Genomic DNA, 22,104 nt, shown 5'->3' with positions numbered 1-22,104 from the left:
CAGTCAGCCCCAGTCACTCACAATTCACTACCCCTCCATCTCTCTGTCGCTTCGCTCGCTCGCTTCTCTCTCTCCTGAGGGGAAAGGCAGCCTGCCTGGCCTACTTCTGTCTGTCTGTCTGTCTGTCTGTCCTCCCTCCCGCTGCGGTCGTATATCTGTCTGATGACACCTTCCCTCGAATCTGAAAGCAGCTGGCAAATCGATGACTGTGATTGTTTTTATTCTCCCTCTCACCCCCACTCTCAATCTCTCCATTTTCCCTGTTGTTATATATCCTCCTGTTCCTCTCTCCTCTCTTTTATCCCCCTCCTCTCTCCCTCCGCCCTCTGTTTATCTCTTTCTCCCTCCGCTCTCTCTCTCTCCCTCTCTCTTCCTCCTCTGTCTCGCCATTCCTCCATCCCTTCCTCCTCTGTGTGTCCTCTATCCTCCTCCTTCTCAGCTCCAGGCTCCCAGTGTGAAGGGCTTTGACTTTGCCAAGCTGCACCTGGGCCAGCACAGTAAGGATGACATCATGGTAATCCAGGAGGCTGGTGCCCCCGGCCCTCCCTTGCCCAACCTCAGCGCCAAGGAAGCCGCATCGGAGAACGGCGAGGTCCCCACCCCTAAGTCAAAGGGGACCTCCGTCTCCTCCACCAAGGCATCCCGCAGCGCACGCAGACGAGGAAGGTCAGTAGCCCCCCCCCCACTGTGTGTGTGTGTGTGTGGCTGGCTGGCTGGCTGGCTGTGCAGCTCTGCCTCATTCACCTCAGCAGGGAGATTCCAGTAGACAGGTTTTGAAAGATGTTCCATTCACAACAGCCCGTCTTAATCAATTATTAATACAGTACACTAGACATTTGATGTATTTTGTTAAAGGGGTTTCCTCTATAGAAATGCATTAGTAGGTAATGGTTTGATATATTGTGATTGTTTTTTCTACTTTTTGATGTATTGTTGCTGAGCTTTGTTTTGTGTTTTTGGTTTCTACCTTATGCACATTGAGCGTGGGAACTGCGCTTTACAAATGAAATATTATGATACATAATCCTGGTAGAAAATGTAAAAGCAGTGACATATACTTCCTTTCTGACCTACTGTGGACAGCTCAGTTCATTTTCTGTCCCGTGACCCACACAGCAGGGTTAGCAGTTTGGGGAGTAGCCTATCGCTGGCCTCTCCACTGCCGAACCATCACAGCTAAATCAATGGTGTCAATACGTGATGGTCTATTCTCATGAGAAGGGAGAATGGTCGCTCTCACTGAAAGATCATTTCTCCTCGCTAATTGCTTCAGCTAATAGCAGATGATTTAGGCTTGAATGCAGGAGTGGCAGTCAGCACTCTGAATCCGGTGATGACTGGGATGGTTTGCTGTCACATTGTCACTAATGGAGGGGATTAGAGCGGTAATGATTTGAAAGAGAGGATTGATATTGACATGTCCTTGACTCTGGAGAGCTGTTCTACCAAGTTGGATAGGAACTTAATTATACTGTCAATGGGAAAAGTCCTAGTGATAGATTATGACAAAAAGCTTTTTTCTTTTGAGAAAAAGCCATTACAAACGTATTTCCCCTTGGAATTGATTAATTAAAAACGACTATTCAAAGCACTGTTGTTTTCATTCTATATAGTATATAGAGCTTTGGAATTGTGTATACATGTGTAAGCATGTTTGTGTGTGTGCGTGCTCGCGTGTTTGTACGAACATGACAAGTTTGTGTGTGGCTTTCCGGGGACAGGATCTCTCCATCGGACGGGGACTCCATGGTGAGCGCTGGGTCCAGTGATCGTGAGAGGGAGTCAGCCGAGGAGAACCTGAGAGCTATCGCCATGCCAAACGACAGCAAGCAGGCCCGCAAGATCCCCATCAATGTTTTAAATGGCAAGTGTCCATGGCAACACAGAGAGAAGAGGAGGTGGGGCAGGGGAGCAGAGAGAGAGAGAAGAAAAACAAGGGAAATAGATACTTGGAGGAAGAGAAACAAGCAACTGATAGACAGACCAGGAGTGAAGGAGGGACAGAGGGACAGAGAGGGACAGAGAGGGAGAGAGAGGGACAGAGAGCAAGAGAAGGGGGAGAGACTGAGTTGGCGTGAAAGTGAGGTAGGTAGTATGTCTGACAGTCTGTTGAAAGGCCTGTGTAGTGCCACTCTGGCCTGGTTACTGGGTGTGTACACTGTGCAGACAGAGACCGAGACAACGCCAGCCAGGCACAGACTGAACCTGACTCACCACAGAGGAATGGCTCCAGCATTACGACCTCAAAGCCCTTCCTCTTGCACACACACACACACACACACACACACACACACACACACACACTACCTCTCAGGGCTGCTACTCAACATGCTAAACAGAGGCTCCTTCGCTTCTCTCCACAGTCTAAATAGGCTTGGCTGAGGCCAGGAGACAGGACGTTATCAGCACTGGAATTTCTTCTTCTAAATGACCCTCTGCTGGATGGTGGATGGTCAAAGACCTGACATAGCACTCAGAGTAGTGTATACACACCAGTAATGATGTAGTGCAGAGCGATGTCCGACTCCTCCAGTATTTTCTCTAAATGCTCTGGGTCTACCGCTGACGTAGTCCTTTAGAAATGGGAGAGACTTTAGCCTATATGGATATGTTTTAAACAGAACGACCTTGTCATCTGGTTAACTTGAATCTTTCTGTCTGTTGTTTTCCCGTGACTTCACTTTCTCTGTCGTGTCTGTTTTGGCTTTCAGGGAAGAATAGAATTGGTAAGAGTTTTGCTTTCTGTCAGTTCAACTTCTCTCGGTGTTGAAGTAGACATGAGGCTTTTGGGACCTGTAGCTGCTGTCTGTGCGACCGTGACGTGATGTCCGTTGTGTCGTGGTTGCTTTGTGTCGTGCTTCTCATCAATCACCACTATTCAGATGTCAGAGATGGGGAGCAATGAATGTTGTTGAACAACAGTAGTTTTAACATTAGCTTTGCCACGATCATGCCTTTTTCTTGTTGTAGCTCCCAACAAAACAAAAACAGTATTATTATCTTACATTGGAATACATATAAAAACATACCTTGATCATGTTAAAAGTAGGTACACTGTTCAGTGAATCTATTTCAAAGGATCTGCCCCCTGGTGGTGAAAATAGTTGAATGACACCTGTAAGTTCTATCACAAATTTGCCTGGCTGTGATGTTGACCTTAGTCTTCCTCCCTGGTCCCCCTCAGGTCCTCCACCCATGAACGGCCATGACGAGCAGCTGTCGTCGGCCTCCATCTTCGAGCATGTGGACCGCATGTCCCGCTCGGCCGACGACAGCCGGCGCTTGTCCAATAAGATCCAGCTGATCGCCATGCAGCCCATGGCCTTCCCAGCCCGGCGCCACGGCGCCACTGTCAACGGTATCAATGGCAGTGGGCAAGAAACACACAACATCTTCAACAAGGAGGTGAGACGCTGAACCTCTAGGACCCACTAACACCCTTCCTCAGACACATTTATGCAGGTTACAGTAATGTCATTCATTACCTTACATGGGGAGCATGTATGAACAGTAGATTCTAATGTGAGTGTCTCTGATCTTCTCTAGTCTCTCCACTGTCTGGACATCCAAAAGGGTTCTTCGGCTGTCCCTGTAGGAGAACCCTTTTTGGTTCCATGTTCATGGAACCCAAAAGGGTTCTACCTGGAACCAAAAAAGGGTTCTACCTGGAACCCAAAAGGGTTCTTTCTGGAACCAAAAAGGCTTATTCAAAGGGTTCTCCAATGGCAGGGGTGTCAAACACATTCCACGGAGGGCCGTCTAGGTCTTTCAATGAAGACCTAGACGACCAGGTGAGGGGAGTTCCTTACTAATTAGTGTACAAGGGAGGAGCAGACACATGGCCCTGCTTGGAGTGAGTTTGACGTAGGACAGCCGAAGAACCCTTTGAGCTTCCAGAAAGCACCTTTTTCTCTTAAGAGTGTACAGACAAAAGAGATGTCATCCTCAGTCAGACTCACCTGTATAAATCAAGGTCAAATGAAGTATGCAGTACATATAGTAAAGCTGCATCTGGCCTAGTGAGTCACTGCAGTCATGTCTGGCTGTTGTTATTAAGACCCAGGTGGCGTTGAGGCACAAGTCTGAGATCGAGCACCACCGGAACAAGATCCGTCTGCGGGCCAAGAGAAAGGGTCACTATGACTTCCCTGCCATGGACGACCTGGTGGACAACGGTCTGACCACTGACCCTAAGGACCAGGACCGCATCTACCACAAGGCCCAGATGCAGATCGACAAGATCCTGGACCCCGACATCCACATGCCCTCGCTGTTCATGGAGCCTAAAAAGAGGTCAGTTATTTGGGGTTTGGGAGGGGTAGGGTGTACACAGTGAGGGGTGTGCATGCGTGGTTGTGCAGTAAATGTACCTGAGGGAACTGCGGTATGTCTGTATGTTTCTCATTATAAAAGATACCGCGATTCAGAACTTTTTCTCAAGAGAATGTCATCCAGCTTTTCTTCACTGATGACTGACAGAGAACATTCCAAACCTTCAGTTTGCTAACATTTTAGGGAGAAAGATAAAGATATCTCCGTTGAATAAAAAAACCTCACGTTTGATGTCTATTCAGATTGCCGGGCCTCCGTTCCATTCCAAACGACCAGTAGATAAGAGTCCAGGCCTAAACACTTTGATTCTGTCTCTGCGTCGGAAATGGCTCCCTATTCCCTATATAGTGCACTACTTTTGAGTGCAGCTGAACAGTAGTGCACTATATAAGGATTAGTGCCATTTTTAGACCAACTGGTCAAAAAATAGTTAACTGTAGGGAATAAGGTGCCATTTCAGTGTGTTTGTCGATGTTTGTTTGCCCTTCCATAATACTGTATGTACTGCTTCTCTGTATTGACATCTCTCTCAATGGCAGGGGGAGGCGTTCTCCCAAGCAGAAGAAGAAGCACCAGCTGAACGGCAGCCTGACGGACGCAGACAAGGACCGCCTCATCTCCAACGACAGCGACGGCACCTACAGGAAATACCCTGGGGTCAACAACGTGGCCTATGTGGTGGGTATACCTGTGGAGCATATTGTATACACACACACTATAGAGAGTTAAAGGGTGCTTTTATGTTGTCAACGGAGAGGAATGTCTTCTTGGTCTGGGTCCAGATGTAACGTACAGAAAACATTTCTGTTCCTTTTGGCGTTGTTCCAAAACATATAACAGAATCACATTTGTTTTTTAAATGTAAAAACAGTTTTCTTTATATATATATTTTTTCCAACTCCAAACTGATCTGAATGAAGATTAGTCATGATGTGTATAATGGCTTTGGCTAATGACCATCTTTCTCCTCTCTTCTTTACATTAGTCAAATCTAGTCTCTTATTGTTCCCAGTCGGACCCTGACCAGGCCCCAGAGTCCGGGACCCCCTCCCCCAACGACGACGTCTTCCTGGGCCCAAACTCGCCCCCTCCGGGGCATGCCCCTCCCCCGCCCCCCTACATGCCCCCCCAGCCCTCCATCGAGGAGGCCCGGCAGCAGATGCACTCTCTGCTGGACGATGCCTTTGCCCTGGTCTCCCCCACCTCCCAGGGCAGCACGGCCGGCCTCACCCTAACTGGTGTCAACTCCAACCTCCCCAGCTCCAGCCCCCCACCCCGCGGTGGAACCCGCCCCTGGGGCTCGTCTTACCCAGCACTCAGCCCCTTCTCCTCGGTGAGTCTGTATGGCCTCCCCCTCCACAGCTCTATTGATTCACTAACACCTCTAGGGCCTACTGACAGCTCTCCTGCTTGGTCCTTGTCCTGCTACAGACGAGTTGCAATTGACACCGAAGGGTTTCTCGTAAGTTCGAGGTTTTTGGGGGGATTTCACCAGCTTTCGTAAGCGTGAGGTGTAGCAGTGCACCGTTTTCCTAATGTAATATGGATAACTGTTACATACGTCACGATAAGACTCTTTATGCTCAGTGTTTTTCCTCCTTTACCTCGCCACTCTCAGGTTTTCAATGTCAGTTTGACGCTCCGCACAGACACACTGTATTTACAACATGTTCCGGTTTAATTAGATCTTCTTAGTTACCAATCAGTGAAGGAAGTCTCCGTCTGTCTCGCCCACCCACCCCCGTGGCCCCACTCAACTCTACATTACTACAGCACATAAGACCTTCATGCAGCTGTACGCTACTACAGTACATTGCACGAGCCATAAGCCTGCTCAGTAATACTGCAACTACTGTGCATATGTTCCTAACAAACTCCTAAGTCTTAGGACATGAGAGCTGCACAGCCCAACCTTTTGAGACGTAAGGCTGCTGGTGGTTTGGTATGGTTGTTTGCCATAAGGCGCAACAAAACACTTGTCATCTACACTACAGTACAGTCCTCTGTTTAACGTGCAATGCAGCAACCCTTTGACTGTGCTTAAAAAAATAAAAAGGACTAGTTCGTAATTGCCCTCAAGGCAGTACCATGCTAATTAATTAAACGATAAGATAGTGCATTGTGTTATGTGTGGTTATATGAGATTACTGCTATAGCGTGTGTTCCAATTACACTGATTACACTAGGAAGATTTACAATATAATATACATTCAAATGTGAGGAAGGAGCTGTTGATCATGAATTATATATATATATTAGGGAGTTTCCAGTTCAGATTCAACACTATATGTATAATGTAATAATAGTGGATATGCCAGTGCTTTAAATGTACACTGCATTCCTTTCTTAAATATAAAACCTTCTGCTGTTCAAAGTTTATTTTAAGGCATTTGAGGCAAGAGCAGACTTTAATAAGTTACAGAATATATTTGATAAGAGCAAATAAAGGTTAGTCTCTTCAGCTTTCTATATGAACATTTTCTTTGACCTTTCCTATTTAGTTGTATAAAGTTCACTCCCAGTCATTTTAAATTCATACAGACGTCTTAGCAGAGTAATAGCTCTGTTGTCTAAAACCAGCCCAATAAAGACAGTTGCCTACCTCAGGTGTAGAGAGCTCTAAATTCATCTGTGCTCTCATAAAAGCCATTCTCCATGCTTGTTCTGGTTCAGTGCATTAATGTGCTCTGAAAGGTCACTGTTAGAGCAGGAGAACAACATCCAGCTGAAACCAGAGAAGCCCATAGGCTATTTCTCCATTTCTCCCTGCAAAACACCAAAGCTTAGTCTGCTGTACGATGTTGGACTCTCAGCCAAAATCTATCATGGCGTAATGTAACATTCAATCAACAGAAATAGCAATATTATGCTCCAGCCTTTTAATTAACCTGTTAGGGCTAGGGGGCAGTATTGACACGGCTGGATAAAAAACATACCCGATTTAATCTGGTTACCACTCCTACCCAGTAACTAGAATATGCATATACTTATTACATATGGATAGAAAACACCCTAAATTTTCTACAACTGTTTGAATGGTGTCTGTGAGTATAACAGAACTCAAATGGCAGGTCAAAACCTGAGAGATTCCTTTACAGGAAGTGGCCTGTCTGACCATTTCTTGAACTTCTTTTCCATCTCTATCATTTACTAAGGATCTCTGCTCTAACGTGACACTTCCCACGTCGTCCATAGGCGCTCAGAGCCCGGGAAAAAACAGAATGTCGTCATTCCAGCCCCAGGCTGAAACACATTATCGCCTTTCTCAAGTGGCCGATCAAGGGACACTGGGCTTATGCGCGTGACCCGACCGCCCCCGCCTTTGGGATTTTTTCCTCTGTTTGCCGAAAAGGAGATTCCCTGTCGGAATATTATCGCTTTTCTACGAGAAAAATTGCGTAAAAATTGATTTTAAACAGCGGTTGACATGCTTCGAAGTACGGTAATGGAATATTTAGAATTTTATTGTCACGAATTGCGCCATGCGCGCGACACTTCTTTACTATTTCGGATAGTGTCTGGAACGCTACGAACAAAACGCCGCTATTCGGATATAACAATGGATTATTTTGGACCAAACCAACATTTGTTATTGAAGTAGCAGTCCTGGGTGTGCATTCTGACGAAGACAACAAAAGGTAATCAAACTTTTATAATAGTAAATATGATTATGGTGAGTGCTAAACTTGCCGGGTGTCTAAATAGCGAGCCCGTGATGCCTGGGCTATGTACTTAGAATATTGCAAAATGTGCTTTCACCAAAAAGCTATTTTAAAATCGGACATATCGAGTGCATAGAGGAGGTCTGTATCTATAATTCTTAAAATAATTGTTATGCTTTTTGTGAACGTTTATCGTGAGTAATTTAGTAAAATGTTAGCGAATTCCCCGGAAGTTTGCGGGGGGTATGCTAGTTCTGAACGTCACATGCTAATGTAAAAAGCTGGTTTTTGATATAAATATGAACTTGATTGAACAAAACATGCATGTATTGTATAACATAATGTCCTAGGGTTGTCATCTGATGAAGATCATCAAAGGTGAGTGCTGCATTTAGCTGTCTTCTGGGTTTTGGTGACATTATATGCAAGCGTCCCACCTAGCCCATAGAGGTTTTAATGTGTAAAGTGCTTTATCTGGATATATACTGTGTTATTGGGTGATATCGATTTTGATTGTACATGATCTGCACGCTTCAGTGAGGTCCCTGTAGTCTTTACTTGTCCATCCCAGTGTCTGTGTGTCTTTGTCCTGACAAAATGCCCGTCTCTCTCTTATCCATCCCAGTGCCTGTGTCTTTGTCCTGACAACATGTCTCTCTCCTCAGAGATACGCTGAGTTAGGAATGTCCCCTCCTTCAGTCCAAGGCTTACTACAGCGGTGAGTAGCTAACCACAGAGATACAGTACATACAGTTGAAGTCAGAAGTTTACATACAATTTAGCCAAATACATTTAAACTCAGTTTTTCACAATTCCTGACATTTAATCCTAGTAAAAAGTCCGTCTTAGGTCAGTTAGGATCACCACTTTATTTTAAGAATGTGAAATGTCAGAACAATATTAGAGAGAATTATTTATTTCAGCTTTTATTTCTTTCATCACATTCCCAGTGGGTCAGAAGTTTACATACACTCAAAATAGTATTTGGTAGCATTGCCTTTAAATTGTTTAACTTGGGTCAAACTTTTCGGGTAGCCTTCCACAAGCTTCCCACAATAAGTTGGGTGAAGTTTGGCCCGTTCCTCCTGACAGAGCTGGTGCAACTGAGTCAGGTTTGTAGGCCTCCTTGCTCGCACACACTTTTTCAGTTCTGCCCACAAGTTTTCTATAGGATTGAGGTCAGGGCTTTGTGCTGGCCACTCTAATACCTTGACTTTGTTGTCCTTAAGCCTTTTTGCCACAACTTTGGAAGTATGCTTGGGGTCATTGTCCATTTGGAAGACCCATTTGCCACCAAGCTTTAACTTCCTGACTGATGTCTTGAGATGTTGCTTCAATATATCCACATAATTTCCCATCCTCATGATGCCATCTATTTTGTGAAGTGCACTGGTCCCTCCTGCAGCAAAGCACCCCCACAACATGATGCTGCCACCCCCGTGCTTCACAGTTGGGATGGTGTTCTTCGGCTTGCAAGCCTCCCCCTTTTTCCTCCAAACATAACAATGGTCATTATGGCCAAACAGTTCTATTTTTGTTTCATCAGAACAGAGGACATTTCTCCAAAAAGTACTATCTTTGTCCCCATGTGCAGTTGCAAACTGTAGTCTGGCTTTTTTTATGGCGGTTTTGGAGCAATGGCTTCTTCCTTGCTGAGCAGCCTTTCAGGTTATGTCAATATAGGACTCATTTTACTGTAGATATAGATACATTTGTACCTGTTTCCTCCAGCATCTTCACATGGTCCTTTGCTGTTGTTCTGGGATTGATTTGCACTTTTCGCACCAAAGAACGTTCATCTCTAGGAGACAGAACACGTCTCCATCCTGAGCGGTATGACGCCTGCGTGGTCCCATGGTGTTTATACCTGCGTACTATTGTTTGTACAGATAAACGTGGTACCTTCAGGCATTTGGAAATTGCTCCCAAGGATGAACCAGACTTGTGGAGGTTACCATTTTTTTTCTGAGGTCTTGGCTGATTTCTTTTGATTTCCCCATGATGTCAAGCAAAGAGGCACTGAGTTTGAAGGTAGGCCTTGAAATACATCCACAGATACACCTCCAAATGACTCAAATTAAGTAAATTAGCCTATCAAAGCTTCTAAAGCCATGATATAATTTTCTGGAATTTTCCAAGCTGTTTAAATTACTTGTGTCATGTACAAAGTAGATGTCCTAACCAACTTGCCAAAATTATAGTTTGTTAACAAGAAATTTGTGCAGTGGTTGAAAAACAAGTTTTAATGACTCCAACCTAAGTGTATGTAAACTTCCGACTTCAACTGTACATAAGATGCTGTATATAGCATTTTAACATTAAAACAAAGCAAGAGAAAAACAGTATTTGTCCAGCCTATGTTGCTGTGCTTGCAGATGTGCATAATATGCTGCGACTCTAATCAAAAAGTATTTAATAACTCCAAACAACAAAAACACAGCTAGGTTGTAACATTTAAACTTAGAACATGTCACCGGTGGGGTTAAATGCAGCATTGCTGTATGGTGCAATGTCTCGTATTTGAGTAGCCAGCCTAGGCTACTGCTCAAATGTTGCAGTAATAAGCCTACATGTATTCATTGTCACACTTTTAAAAAAACAAAAGCTCCTCTGCTCTGTAAACAGGACACATGAAAGCAGCGCAATTTGACTTTGAATTCGCCGATGCGAGCACAAAGGTTATATAAACTGCTGACCCACTGGAGTTGTGATACAGTGAATTATAAGTGAAATAATCTGTCTGTAAACAATTGTTAGAAAAATTACTTGTGTCATGCACATAGATGTCCTAACCGACTTTCCAAAACTATAGTTTGTTAACAAGACATTTGTGGAGTGGTTGAAAAACGAGTTTTAATGACTCCAACCTAAGTGTATGTAAACTTTCGACTTCAACTGTATGTGATATAATGTAATAGTATGTGTAGCTAACTAACTCTGAGAAGATAGGAAGAGCATTTTAATTTTTCTTATGTTTTCCTCCACGATTGTAGGCTACATTGAGCCATACATACTGTAGGCTACATTGACCCATACATACGGTAGGCTACATTGACCCATACATACGGTAGGCTACATTGAGCCATACATACGGTAGGCTACATTGAGCCATACATACGGTAGGCTACATTGACCCATACATGCTGTAGGCTACATTGAGCCATACATTGAATCTATGGTCTCATATTCCCAGATCTTTAGTGGGGGGATGTTTTCCCTTGCGTGTGTCCATGCGGAGGGCAGGGAATTGGGCCTCATACATGATTTAGTTCATCTTTATTTTAGTAGTTTAATGCAGTATGTCCCAACTCCGGTCCTCGAGTAACCCCAACAGAACACATTTTTGTTGTAGCCCCAGACAAAAACACCTGATTCAACTTGTCAAGGGCTTGATGATGAGTTGACAAGTAGAATCTGCTGTGCTTGTCCGGGGGTACTATTGGGGGTACTCGAGGACCGGAGTTGAGATCCACTGGTTTAATTGATCCAGTCTCCTAACTGCCCAATAAAAGACAGACATGATGGCGATTGCTTTGGTTGATCTTCTTTTGATTTACACACACACACACACAGATGTAGACACACACACACTGAAACAATGACCGACGTCTGCAGCTGATGCACATCATAGAAGCTATGACGTTATACAATAGGACCTCTATTTGACATTTGTACTGTATTTCAGACAGGGCCAGGGCTCCAGCTACCTGCCACCAGGTGACCCAGGACACGTTGAGCAGCTCCCCCCAGACAGCCACTATTCCACCAGGGGCCTGTACACTGAAGACCTCCCCTTCTCAGCCAGGCCACGACCAGTAGGGGGCACCACAGGTACACACACACACACACACACACACACACACACACACACACACACACACACACACACACACACACACACACACAGCTCAACAGTCACTGGATGTATGTGTGTCTAACCCAGACTACTCAACTCTCTCCCATGAGCCTGTCAGCCTCAAACAGCCTGGTCTCTATTGAATTATTAAAGAGTCTTAAAAGAGTCTGTGTCTTGTGTGCTGTGAGAGTTACACTAATATAAATGGACTCTGTCTTATGGAGTGCTGCTGCTGCACAGAGCGTGCATGTTAAGGAACTGCATCAAAGTGTATTACAGGCCAGTGAGGATTAAATGTCAGATATGCCTGAGGGTTGATATGTATGTTTTTGTGTGTGCTCGTGTGTGTACGTGCATCTGTTTGTAGGTGCCCAGCTCCATCACCTGACCCAGATGGGTCTTGGGAGCCGGATCAACGGGGGGTACCCGGCGGGGGGTAGGGCCCCTCCAGGTCAGACTGGAGGTTCAGGGTGGGGACCGTACGCTGATGATGACTTCAGACCCACCAGAGACCCTGTGAGTCCTGCTCTGACTTCACACCGCCTTATGAGACTTACTGTACCTCCGCTTTTAATCCTTTCCTCCTCCAGCTAGCCTCTCTAGATCTCCAAATATACTGTACAATGGCATGCTCTTGTTCTTCTAGACTTTATGTGGCTGCATATCAGTTTGAGTTCTGTAGTTATGGATGTTGGTTCACTGTACAGATGTAGGTTCTTAATTTGATCACCCTGTTGCAGGAGAACTTGCCTGCAACCCAGGAAAAGGAAAACATGTAGTGTATTTGAGGTTTAAAAAGGCTTCTGTAGTTTGTAATTTTCACTTTGAAATGTCAGACAAAGAATGTATCAACTCCAACGTAAAATGTGACTCACCACCTGGATTCGGTCTTATGTTGCACAATTTGAAATTGTGTTTTTTTACATTGGATAAAAATAGAGACTCAGAGCTCCAAAATGGGAAAGTAATTCTGCTTTGAAATTTGATAAACTTGTAAACTCACTTTTGAGAAAATGTTTTGGTATCTAGTGAAGAGCTCTTCTTTGTCTACACCCATTCAGCATCGCTCACACCCTCTTAAGCTTTAGCCTCACCCATCTTGTTTTGCTCTCGGAGCGTTCAGAGCGCACACTTGGCGCTCTGGCCGATGATTTGTTTACCTCTGGATAACATGAAAACAGCCTAACCAGCTCTGCTGGCAACAATTTCATGATACTTTTTTGCAGACGTTTACTGACACTGGCCATATTCAACGGGTGTTGTACACTTTAGCGTAAGACATGTAGCTAGCTAGTTAGGTCAAGAATGAACCTAGCCGTAAGATCACACACGTCACGTAATGTTAGCTAACGAGCCAGCCAGCTAATGTTAGCTAGTTAAACAACAATGAACATAATGCCAAATCATGTCGTTACTACCCTGCATGAATCTGCTGGGAGCTAACCAATCAGGTTCCATGTTAGCTAGCTAACATTAGGCTCTAACTAGCAAAGCAAATGGCTCTGGGATACGAATAATAACGTCATACACGTAATGTTAGCTAGGGAGCCAGCCAGCTAACATTAGCTAGCTAGCTAGCTAGCTAGCTAGCTAACAGTACACTTTAGCTTAAAACATGTAGCTAGCTAACTAGGTAAACAATGAACCTAGCTCGGAAAACAACGTGTAAGATCACACACGTCACGTAACTTTAGCTAACGAGCCAGCCAGCTAACATTAGCTAGTTAAACAACAATGAGCATAGTGCTAAATCATGTCGTTACTACCCTGCATGAATCTGCTGGGAGCTAACCAACCAGGTTCAATGTTAGCTAGCTAACATTAGGCTCTAAGTAGCAAAGAAAACAGTTCTGGGATACGAATAATAACGTCATACACGTAACATTAGCTAGGGAGAGCCGGCTAATGTTAGCTAGCTAGCTAACAGTACACTTTAGCTTGAAATGAAACCACTTTATGTCAAAATTAGAAATGTATAATATCTGAAAATGTAGGAAGCTAGACTATCTTACCCATATACATCATCATGCATGATGGACGCATCTCCCTGTCACGGATGATATGCCACGGTTGCCCTTAGTTTGTTGATGTAATCTGGAGACAGGTGTTTTCTCCATTTCTTTAGATATCATACTCTAATTTCACTGATTTCAAAACTCGATCCTCCAGAAAGTGCAGAGCAACGTTTATGCTCCACTACATGACACATTCTTTTTTTAAAGCCGCGTTCCAGGATTACCAACACAGACTGACCAAAATTCGGAATGGCAGACCAATCCGAACTTCTGTCTCGGCATGTCCAGCCCACTCATTATCTCAGCCAATCATGGCTAGTGGGAAGGTTGCTGACTTTTTCTGTGGCTTAACCAACTAGGCTCGTAATTTAACAATTGTATTCATATTTACAGATGGCATACAAGTTTGTTATTAAGGCACATCAAAGTTCACATGTTCCATTTAGATTTTTTTTTAATGCTAAAATGACTCTCCTGTGAAGTCATGACTTGCGACAAACGTCTAGTTTCCTGAAACGGGTCACAAAGGTCCATGAATTATAATCTAGATAATATTTCACATTTCCTGTTGCTGCAGGATAATTTTCCTGCTGTAGCAAACTGGTGCAAATTAAGATCCTGCATCTGTAGTTATTTTACCTCCCAGCTGTCAATCTGTAGAGATGAACGTTCCCTGTAGTGAAATAAGCAAAGTAAAAACACACACTTTCCTCTTTTCTCCTAAAACTTCTTTCTCTTCTCTTTTTCCTCCTTTCCCTCCTTCCTTGTTTGCGTCAGGTTCTTCTGGGCTACCCTGACTACTCCTCCTCTATGTTCCAGATGCCTAGTAGAAGTGCACTAAGGGAGCCCTCATCCCCCCTGGGCCACCTGGACACACACACAACCGGATTCGGCTACCCTCCAGAGGAGTCCTCCTCTCCCCCCAACCACTCCTCTGCTTCCCTCATCAAGGCAATCAGGGAGGAGCTGCTGCGCCTCTCCCAGAAACAGCAAGCCGTGCCCAGCTACCACAGCTGATCACAGATGGCCTCCTCTGGTCCTCACTGAACCTTAACCTCTAATACTACATCCACCAGTCATACCACTGCCCCTGCCTGCCTGCTCTAACCTAGCACTGCTTCCCATGGAAGTTCCGTTGTACAGGAGGAGAAAGACAAGACCGTACTGTCTTGGGGCGGCAGGTAGCCTAGCGGCTAGAGCATTGGGCCAGTAACCGAAAGGTTGCAGGTTCGAAAACCCGAGCCAACAAGGTGAAAAATCTGCCGATGTGCCCTTGAGCAAGGCACTTAACCCTAATTTGCTCCAGGGGCGCCGTACTAAAATGGCTGACCCTGGAAAACCACACATTTCAATGCACCTATCTGCTGGGCTGGGTAGAATGAGGAGGTTGTTTATATATTATATGAATGAACTGTTCTCTAGGCTCTGGATCTTAGCCTCTGGCTTTCTTAACCCAGACTGTCCTATAGCATACAGTATACTGGACCAAGTGACCCTAGTGGTTAGAAGGAGAAGGTGAATGGTCCCCTGCTCTCCAGCGTTGGCCAAGGTATCTCTGCCAAAGCCTGGCCATGACCGCTGATCCTAGCCCAGTTTTTTATTTGAGGTGTTGTTGCTTTCTTTCTTTTTAAACAGCATTCTAGACTCTCTATGTGACGATAATAAGCAATGTGGTTTGATTCTCTCTCTCTCATCCTGCCTTGACATCCTAACAACATTTTACACTACAGTGGAATTTCTCTACCAGTAGGACATCTGTCATTTAGGCTCAAAACATTGATACCCATGTTACCTTTAACAATAAGGCATCTTACCATTACCATGAGGTATTTATTTGGTTTTTGAAGAGCTTCTTACTTCTCCTCCATCTTCCTTTGGTGCTTCTTTGTACGCTTTGTGTTTTTCCGTCATGATATTGATATGCGCAAATCTGTCAAAACACGCCCCAGGTGCAGGATTACATTGTTTTCCGCCACGAGCCACACAATGCCTTTGTGTTATGACAGCGTGAGGGAGTTCAACTGTCTCAATCTACTGTACAGCTAAAATCAGAGTTCAGAGCAGACCACGCTAGAAACAGACAGACATAGACCTGCAATAATCATACTGCAGCAACTCCCATGCATAAGTTTACCAATGCAGTAGTGGAACCAGAGATATTGAATGATAGAGCACTGCTAGGTTTAGTTTGTAACTCGCCCCACTCTAAATGAGCCTTGTTTAGATTTTATGTTGCTTCAGCACAATGTCCACATGTTTATCCTGATATATCCAGGTTACTGATGATGCTACCGTATTAAGACTCTTTAAATACCAATGTATGGTAAACTACGCTGAACAAAAATATAAACGCAACATGCAACAATTTCAAAGATTTTACTGAGTTACAGTTCATATAAAGGAAATCAGTCAATTGAAATAAATTCATTAGGCCCTAATCTATGGATTTCAAATGACTGGAAATACAGATATGCATCTGTTGGTCACAGATACCTTAAAAAAAAGGTAGGGGCGTGGATCAGAAAACCAATCAGTATCTGGTGTGATTTACCATTTGCCACCACATCTTCACATAGAGTTGATCAGGCTGTTGATTGTGGCCTTTGGAATGTTGTCCCACTCCTCTTTAATGGCTGGGCAAAGTTTCTGGATATTGGCTGTAACTTGAAGAAACTGTCGGACACGTCAATCCAGAGCATCCCAAACATGCTCAATGCATGACATGTCTGGTGAGTATACAGGCCATGGAAGAACTGGGACATGTACAGCTTCCATGAATTGTGTACAGATCCTTACGACATGGGGCCGTGCATTATCATGCTGAACCGAGGTGATGACGACGGATGAATGACATGACAATGGGCCTCAGGATCTCTGTGCATTCAAATTGCCAGCGATAAAATGCAATTGTGTTCGTTGTCCGAAGCTTATGCCTGGCCATACCATAACCCCACCGCCACCATGGGGCATTCTGTTCACAACGTTGACATCAGCAAACCGCACACACACGACGCCATACACGCTGTCTGCTGTCTGCCTGGTACAGTTGAAAGCGGGATTCAGCCTTAAAGAGCACACTTCTCCAGCGTGAAAGTGGTCATCGAAGGTGAGCATTTGCTCACTGAAGTCGTTAACGACACCGACCTGCAGTCAGGTCAAGACCCTGGTGAGGATGACAAGCAGGCTGATGAGCTTCCCTGAGACGTTTGACAGTTTGTGTGGAAATTCTTTGGTTTTGCAAACCCAAAGTTTCATCAGCTGTCAGGGTGGCTGGTCACAGATGATCCCGCTGGTGAAAGAAGCCGGATGTGGAGGTCCTGGGCTGGCGTGGTTACACGTGGTCTGCTGTTGTGAGGCTGGTTTGACGTACTGCCAAATTCTCTAAAACTTCAGTGGAGGCAGCTTATGGTAGAGAAATGAACATTCAATTCTCTGGCAACAGCTCTGGTGGACATTCCTACAGTCAGCATGCCAATTGCACGCTCCCTCAAAACTTGAGACATCTGTGGCATTGTGTTGTGACAAAACACACATTTTACAGTGGCCTTTTATTGTCCCCAGCACAAGGCGCTGTTTAATCAGCTACTTGATATGCCACACCTGTCAGATGGAGGGATTATCTTGGCAAAGGAGAAATGCTCACTAACAGGGATGTAAACTAATTTGTGCTCAACATTTTACAGAAATCCGCTTTTAGTGCGTATGGAAATATTTCATTTCAGCTCATGAAACATGGGGCCAACACTTTACATGTTGCGTTTATATTTTTGTTCAGTATATACAGTAGGACCACAGTATTATAGTTTTTCTATATATATGAATAATTCTAAGGTCATTTATTGAGTGCACAGGACCAAATATGTATAATCATTAATTTATGAATTCATTTGTAGCATTTTATAATGTTTTCTGACCGGCAGGCCTAAATCAAAATGATTGACAGGACTGTACTAGGGAATTGCGGTGTCTTCTCTATTTTATGAAGTGGATAGATTCGACCACGCATTCTTATCTATTCAATGCACTGTATGCAGATTACTGGGTGCACCTTGGCTTTTCACAGTGAATATCCTTCAGGCCACACCAACTAAAATGTAGTTGAGAGATTCATAGGGTCATTCAATGAAAGATTCATAAGGTCAGGTCAATGAAGCATTGTATTGCTAAAGGAAATGCTGTCTTTTCCCTGCTGAGAAACAGGGCCAGTGGTCATACACTGTCAGTCTAGGGGTATTCATATTTCATTTCCTCCTTTTTCAATGCAGTATTGAAATGTTTAACGCTGTTCTTTTCCCACCGCATTTTCAGAGTTTGAAAGGAATCTGAAACTCATGTACTGTATTGTAATTGTTCAACGTTTACTGTTCACAGTTAACCTGTCAGCGTAAGATGTTTTGTGTATTTGATGTCATTTTTATTCTTGAATGACCTTGCCTCATGTTTTTTGTTCCTCCTCGATGTGTCTTTGTTCAATATTGTTTTTATTTAATTTTGTTCGATAGCATTTTCGACAAACTCTCCACACATTGCTATGCTGTGGGGATTGAAGTGATATTTTATTTAAATGAAATAAAAGAGAAAGTATTGATTTTGGTTGCGGGGTTGAAAGAAAACAAACATTTATTCACTGACTTGGGCAAAGTAATAATGTACCAGTGTTGAACATTGTCCCACAGGTTAACGCCATAACACAAAAACAAACAGAGAAAATCTGGAACCAAGCTGCACCAGCTACTGTAATGTACAGCAGACACACACTACTCACTATCCCACTGAGCACACACTGGTTGAATCAACATTGTTTCCACGTCATTTCAATGAAATTAGGTTGAACCAACATGGAATAGATGTTGAACGAACGTTTCCAACATGTGCCTTACGGATCCGCCCTCCCTTTGATGGTCTCACACTAATGTCTACCATCCTGTCTCACACTACCTGCCTGCCTGCCTGCCTGCCTGCCTGGCTGTCTTTCAGATAGTCTTAACCAGGCTCTGTTCACTCCAACAAGCACTGACTCTATGGGATCATAGTACAGTACTGTATGGCATTTTTTGAACTACTGTAGTTTGAAGGTTGTTAAAAGGATTTTCTCTCAACAATGGTTCTATTGGTCTTAGCAGGTGATGCTACAGTATGTCGTCGTCAAATAAGCCCAGTGTTTATTTAACACTGTTTCTGGCTGTAGTCGAAGATATACACCCATGCAGTTGGACTGAGTTACCTGATTTGGTGTGATTGGCTTCGGTCACAACACTGTACTATACTGTACTGTCCTGTACTCTATGCCTCCACCTGCTGGTATTGTAACCCCACTGCACCTCAGATGTCATTCATGTTTTTTTTCCCCCCTTTATGTTTGGCTGTTGTGTCTTGTTGTATTGTGAAGGTCATACTTTATGTTGGCTGGCCCAACTATATTTTACGTGTTTATTTGTTGAGTTGCATGTGTCATTCATGTAAGGCTGTGTGTGGTTTGTTTTCCATTTGTGTTGGCCATGCTGTTCCGGAAAAAACGATAGCTTTTAAAAAACCGATGAAACCTAAGTTACATGTGTCCTAAGTTATTTCATACTGTATTCTAACGCCATGTGTCTTACATGCAACAATGATTAGGGAGCAAAACATATTGCATTCTCACATATCTGCTTATTGTTGTCATTTTCTGTCCCCTGAAAGTAGTTTGTAAAATGATCATTATTTATTTTGCCGAGCACACCATTTCTCTGTATGTAGATTATTTGTTATTACAGTTTTTTTTGCGGTGCTGTTTCCTCCTAGGGGAGGTCCATCAAAGTGTTTTTCATAGGCTACTGCAATAGTGTGAAGATGAGAAGTACCAGATTCAACCACAGTGTGGTGCCATCTCATAACAAAAGACCATGTGGTGAGCTTTGTTCAGTTCTAATCAAAGAGAATGCTCCTCTGTTGCAGGTGATGTCATCGCTCTTGCGAGACAGGTGAGCGTGTGTGTGTGTGTGTGTGTGTGTGTGTGTGTGTGTGTGTGTGTGTGTGTGTGGCATCATTTACCACAGACACTTGAGAATGTACACAATGTTCTCATCCAGCAGTTTTTGAAGTTTCACTGTTGAAAAGCGATATCCCAATGTTTAAATGCAGTTACGTACACACACTGCAAACTTCAAGGAGTAGTGCATTCAGGGAGTTGGTCTGATGGGAATTAGTGATGTGCTCGGCCTCCACCCTTGCTTGCAGGAACAATAGAGGATGAGTAGACCATTAAATATTTTAGACCATGGCAACAATGAGGAAGTGATGAGAATGGGTTTTGTATGAATGGTTGAAAGAGCATAAGGAACTGTAACCTTCAGGCATCATAATGTCATTTTCAACCATAGTGATAAACAATGTAGGTGGAAAAATGCTGAGTTGAATTATAACAATATGGTGGTTGTGTTGCAATTAATAGAATTGTCATAAGAGACTTGTGGAATAAGCAAAGGTGTCAATTGATGACTGGTTAAAATGTAAGACCTGTATGCATTGTTAACAATGGAAATACATTCCACTCACAGAGTATCAAAATCCTGAGACATTTGTTAATCTGTTTTTTAGGGGTGTGTAATCGCAGATAGAACCTATCTGACACTGCTGATTTAGACGTGTTCAGTTTTGAAGAAAACTGTAGCTATTTGAATACATCAATTATAAACAACACTATTTTACCAAGAAAGGGTCAAAACAGATCATCAAATACGTTAAGAAATGTATTACGATCATAAGACGAATGACTGTCATCACTGAACAATGATGTGACAGCAACGAATCACTGGGCACAGACGTCAATTCAACGTCTATTCCACGTTGGTTCAATGTAATTTAATTTAAATAATGCGGAAACAACATTGATTCAAGGAGTTTTTGCCCAGTGGGATGTGTTCTGATTGGTCAGTCTGTATTTGTTCAGGCTTGTGATTGGATTGCAGATATAACCTTATAGTTCAGAGTTCAAATGGGTTTAGGCAGATAGAACTTGCTAGTTTTTCTCTTTTTTTCCTGCTACAAATATACTTTAAAAAAAATCTAGCTTCAGAGATATATGAACAACCATCAATTTATATGTGACTAACTAATGTGACAAAAACTCTATTAAATATCTGCTCCTAATTAACATTCAAAGATGTCAGCAGAAAGAATGGGGTGTCAGCTATGACATGACACCTTGAGTCTGAAAGAAATCTATTTAGGTTATTGAACTACAGTAAGTGAAGTGGATTTACACCCGGTAACAGAATTATGGTAAGAGCCAGGAGAGGTAGCATTAACTGGAGAGAGAGAGAAGAGAGGTAGAGAGTGAAAGGGGAAAGGGTTGTCCAGACTGTTTTGACATCTTGCTTTGACCACCAGACAGAAAGAGAAAGAAAACAGTTATGAGCTGAACATAACAGTATACCATTGGAAGGAAGGACTGTAGTAGGCGACATAACTGTGGTTCGTGACTACTATGATTTCCAATTGTAGCCAATTCTTTTGCTGGAATTCCATTACTGATTTTTTTGAAGGCAATTCAGTTACTGATTTTTTTGTAATTTTTTTTTAATCACTTAATAATTCATACAAATAAAAAAACAAAGGCAAATAATTTCTCCAGTACTAAATATAAATGTTGATATTAGTTGGCAGGGGTCTTTACTTCAAAAGTATTATGTTTTGATGTATTTCTAATACCTTTTAAGACTTATCTGGTAGATGTTTTCTGAGACCCCTTTTCCATCCGTTTATCCAGAAATCAAAGCCTTTACTTATGCCTCATTTTTAAGATGGAAAAGGGTTGAAAAAAGTATCTACAGTAGGCCTTCATTTACCAAAAATATACTCTTCGCTTTGATTGGACACCCTGGAGGCTCCACATCTTCATCATCCTCCTACTCTTCATCAGTGTCCTCAGCCTCTCTGAGTCTGTTGTAGAACTTAGCAATGCGATTCATCTCCTTGAGGTAGCAGGCCAGAAGCCATTTTTGCTGCTCAGACTGGAGCTGGATGTAGTAGTACTGGATCCCAGCTAGCTGTCTGCACTGGCACTCCCAATTCTATTACAACCTGTCTGCATTACAGTTGAATGGCGGGAACCCGGTTACCGAGATTTACCACCCAAAACCACTCCCCTTTCCTGGTAGATTCTTCAAAGTAGCCACCCTTTGCCTTGATTACAGTTTTGCACACTCTTGGCATTCTCTCAACCAGCTTCATGAAGTAGTCACCTGGAATGCATTTCAAT

General features: G+C 43.4%; 1 protein-coding gene across 6 annotated transcripts in view; it reads left to right on the top strand.

Moving 5' to 3' along the window:
- LOC106573269 (UPF0606 protein KIAA1549) overlaps nt 1–19,412 on the top strand; it is an 86,803-nt gene extending 67,391 nt beyond the window's left edge. For 2 of the 6 annotated variants that reach the window (XM_045697015.1, XM_045697014.1), the window contains exons 12-21: nt 440–666; nt 1,722–1,864; nt 3,185–3,405; nt 4,058–4,293; nt 4,872–5,010; nt 5,318–5,665; nt 8,660–8,712; nt 11,680–11,825; nt 12,218–12,366; nt 14,643–19,412. In XM_045697015.1, coding sequence (XP_045552971.1) covers nt 440–666; nt 1,722–1,864; nt 3,185–3,405; nt 4,058–4,293; nt 4,872–5,010; nt 5,318–5,665; nt 8,660–8,712; nt 11,680–11,825; nt 12,218–12,366; nt 14,643–14,882 — 1,902 coding nt within the window. In that variant the 3' untranslated portion in view covers nt 14,883–19,412. The remainder of the gene's footprint in view (nt 1–439; nt 667–1,721; nt 1,865–3,184; nt 3,406–4,057; nt 4,294–4,871; nt 5,011–5,317; nt 5,666–8,659; nt 8,713–11,679; nt 11,826–12,217; nt 12,367–14,642) is intronic. The other 4 variants (XM_045697016.1, XM_045697017.1, XM_045697018.1 and 1 more) reach the window with 4 other exon arrangements.
- Nucleotides 19,413–22,104: the final 2,692 nt, after the last annotated feature.

Source organism: Salmo salar, chromosome ssa16 (genome assembly GCF_905237065.1).
Source record: "Salmo salar chromosome ssa16, Ssal_v3.1, whole genome shotgun sequence".
In the NCBI taxonomy this organism is placed as follows: Eukaryota; Metazoa; Chordata; class Actinopteri; order Salmoniformes; family Salmonidae; genus Salmo; species Salmo salar.
Note: the sequence above shows the minus strand (reverse complement) of the source record. Positions and strands in the feature narration are given on the sequence as shown.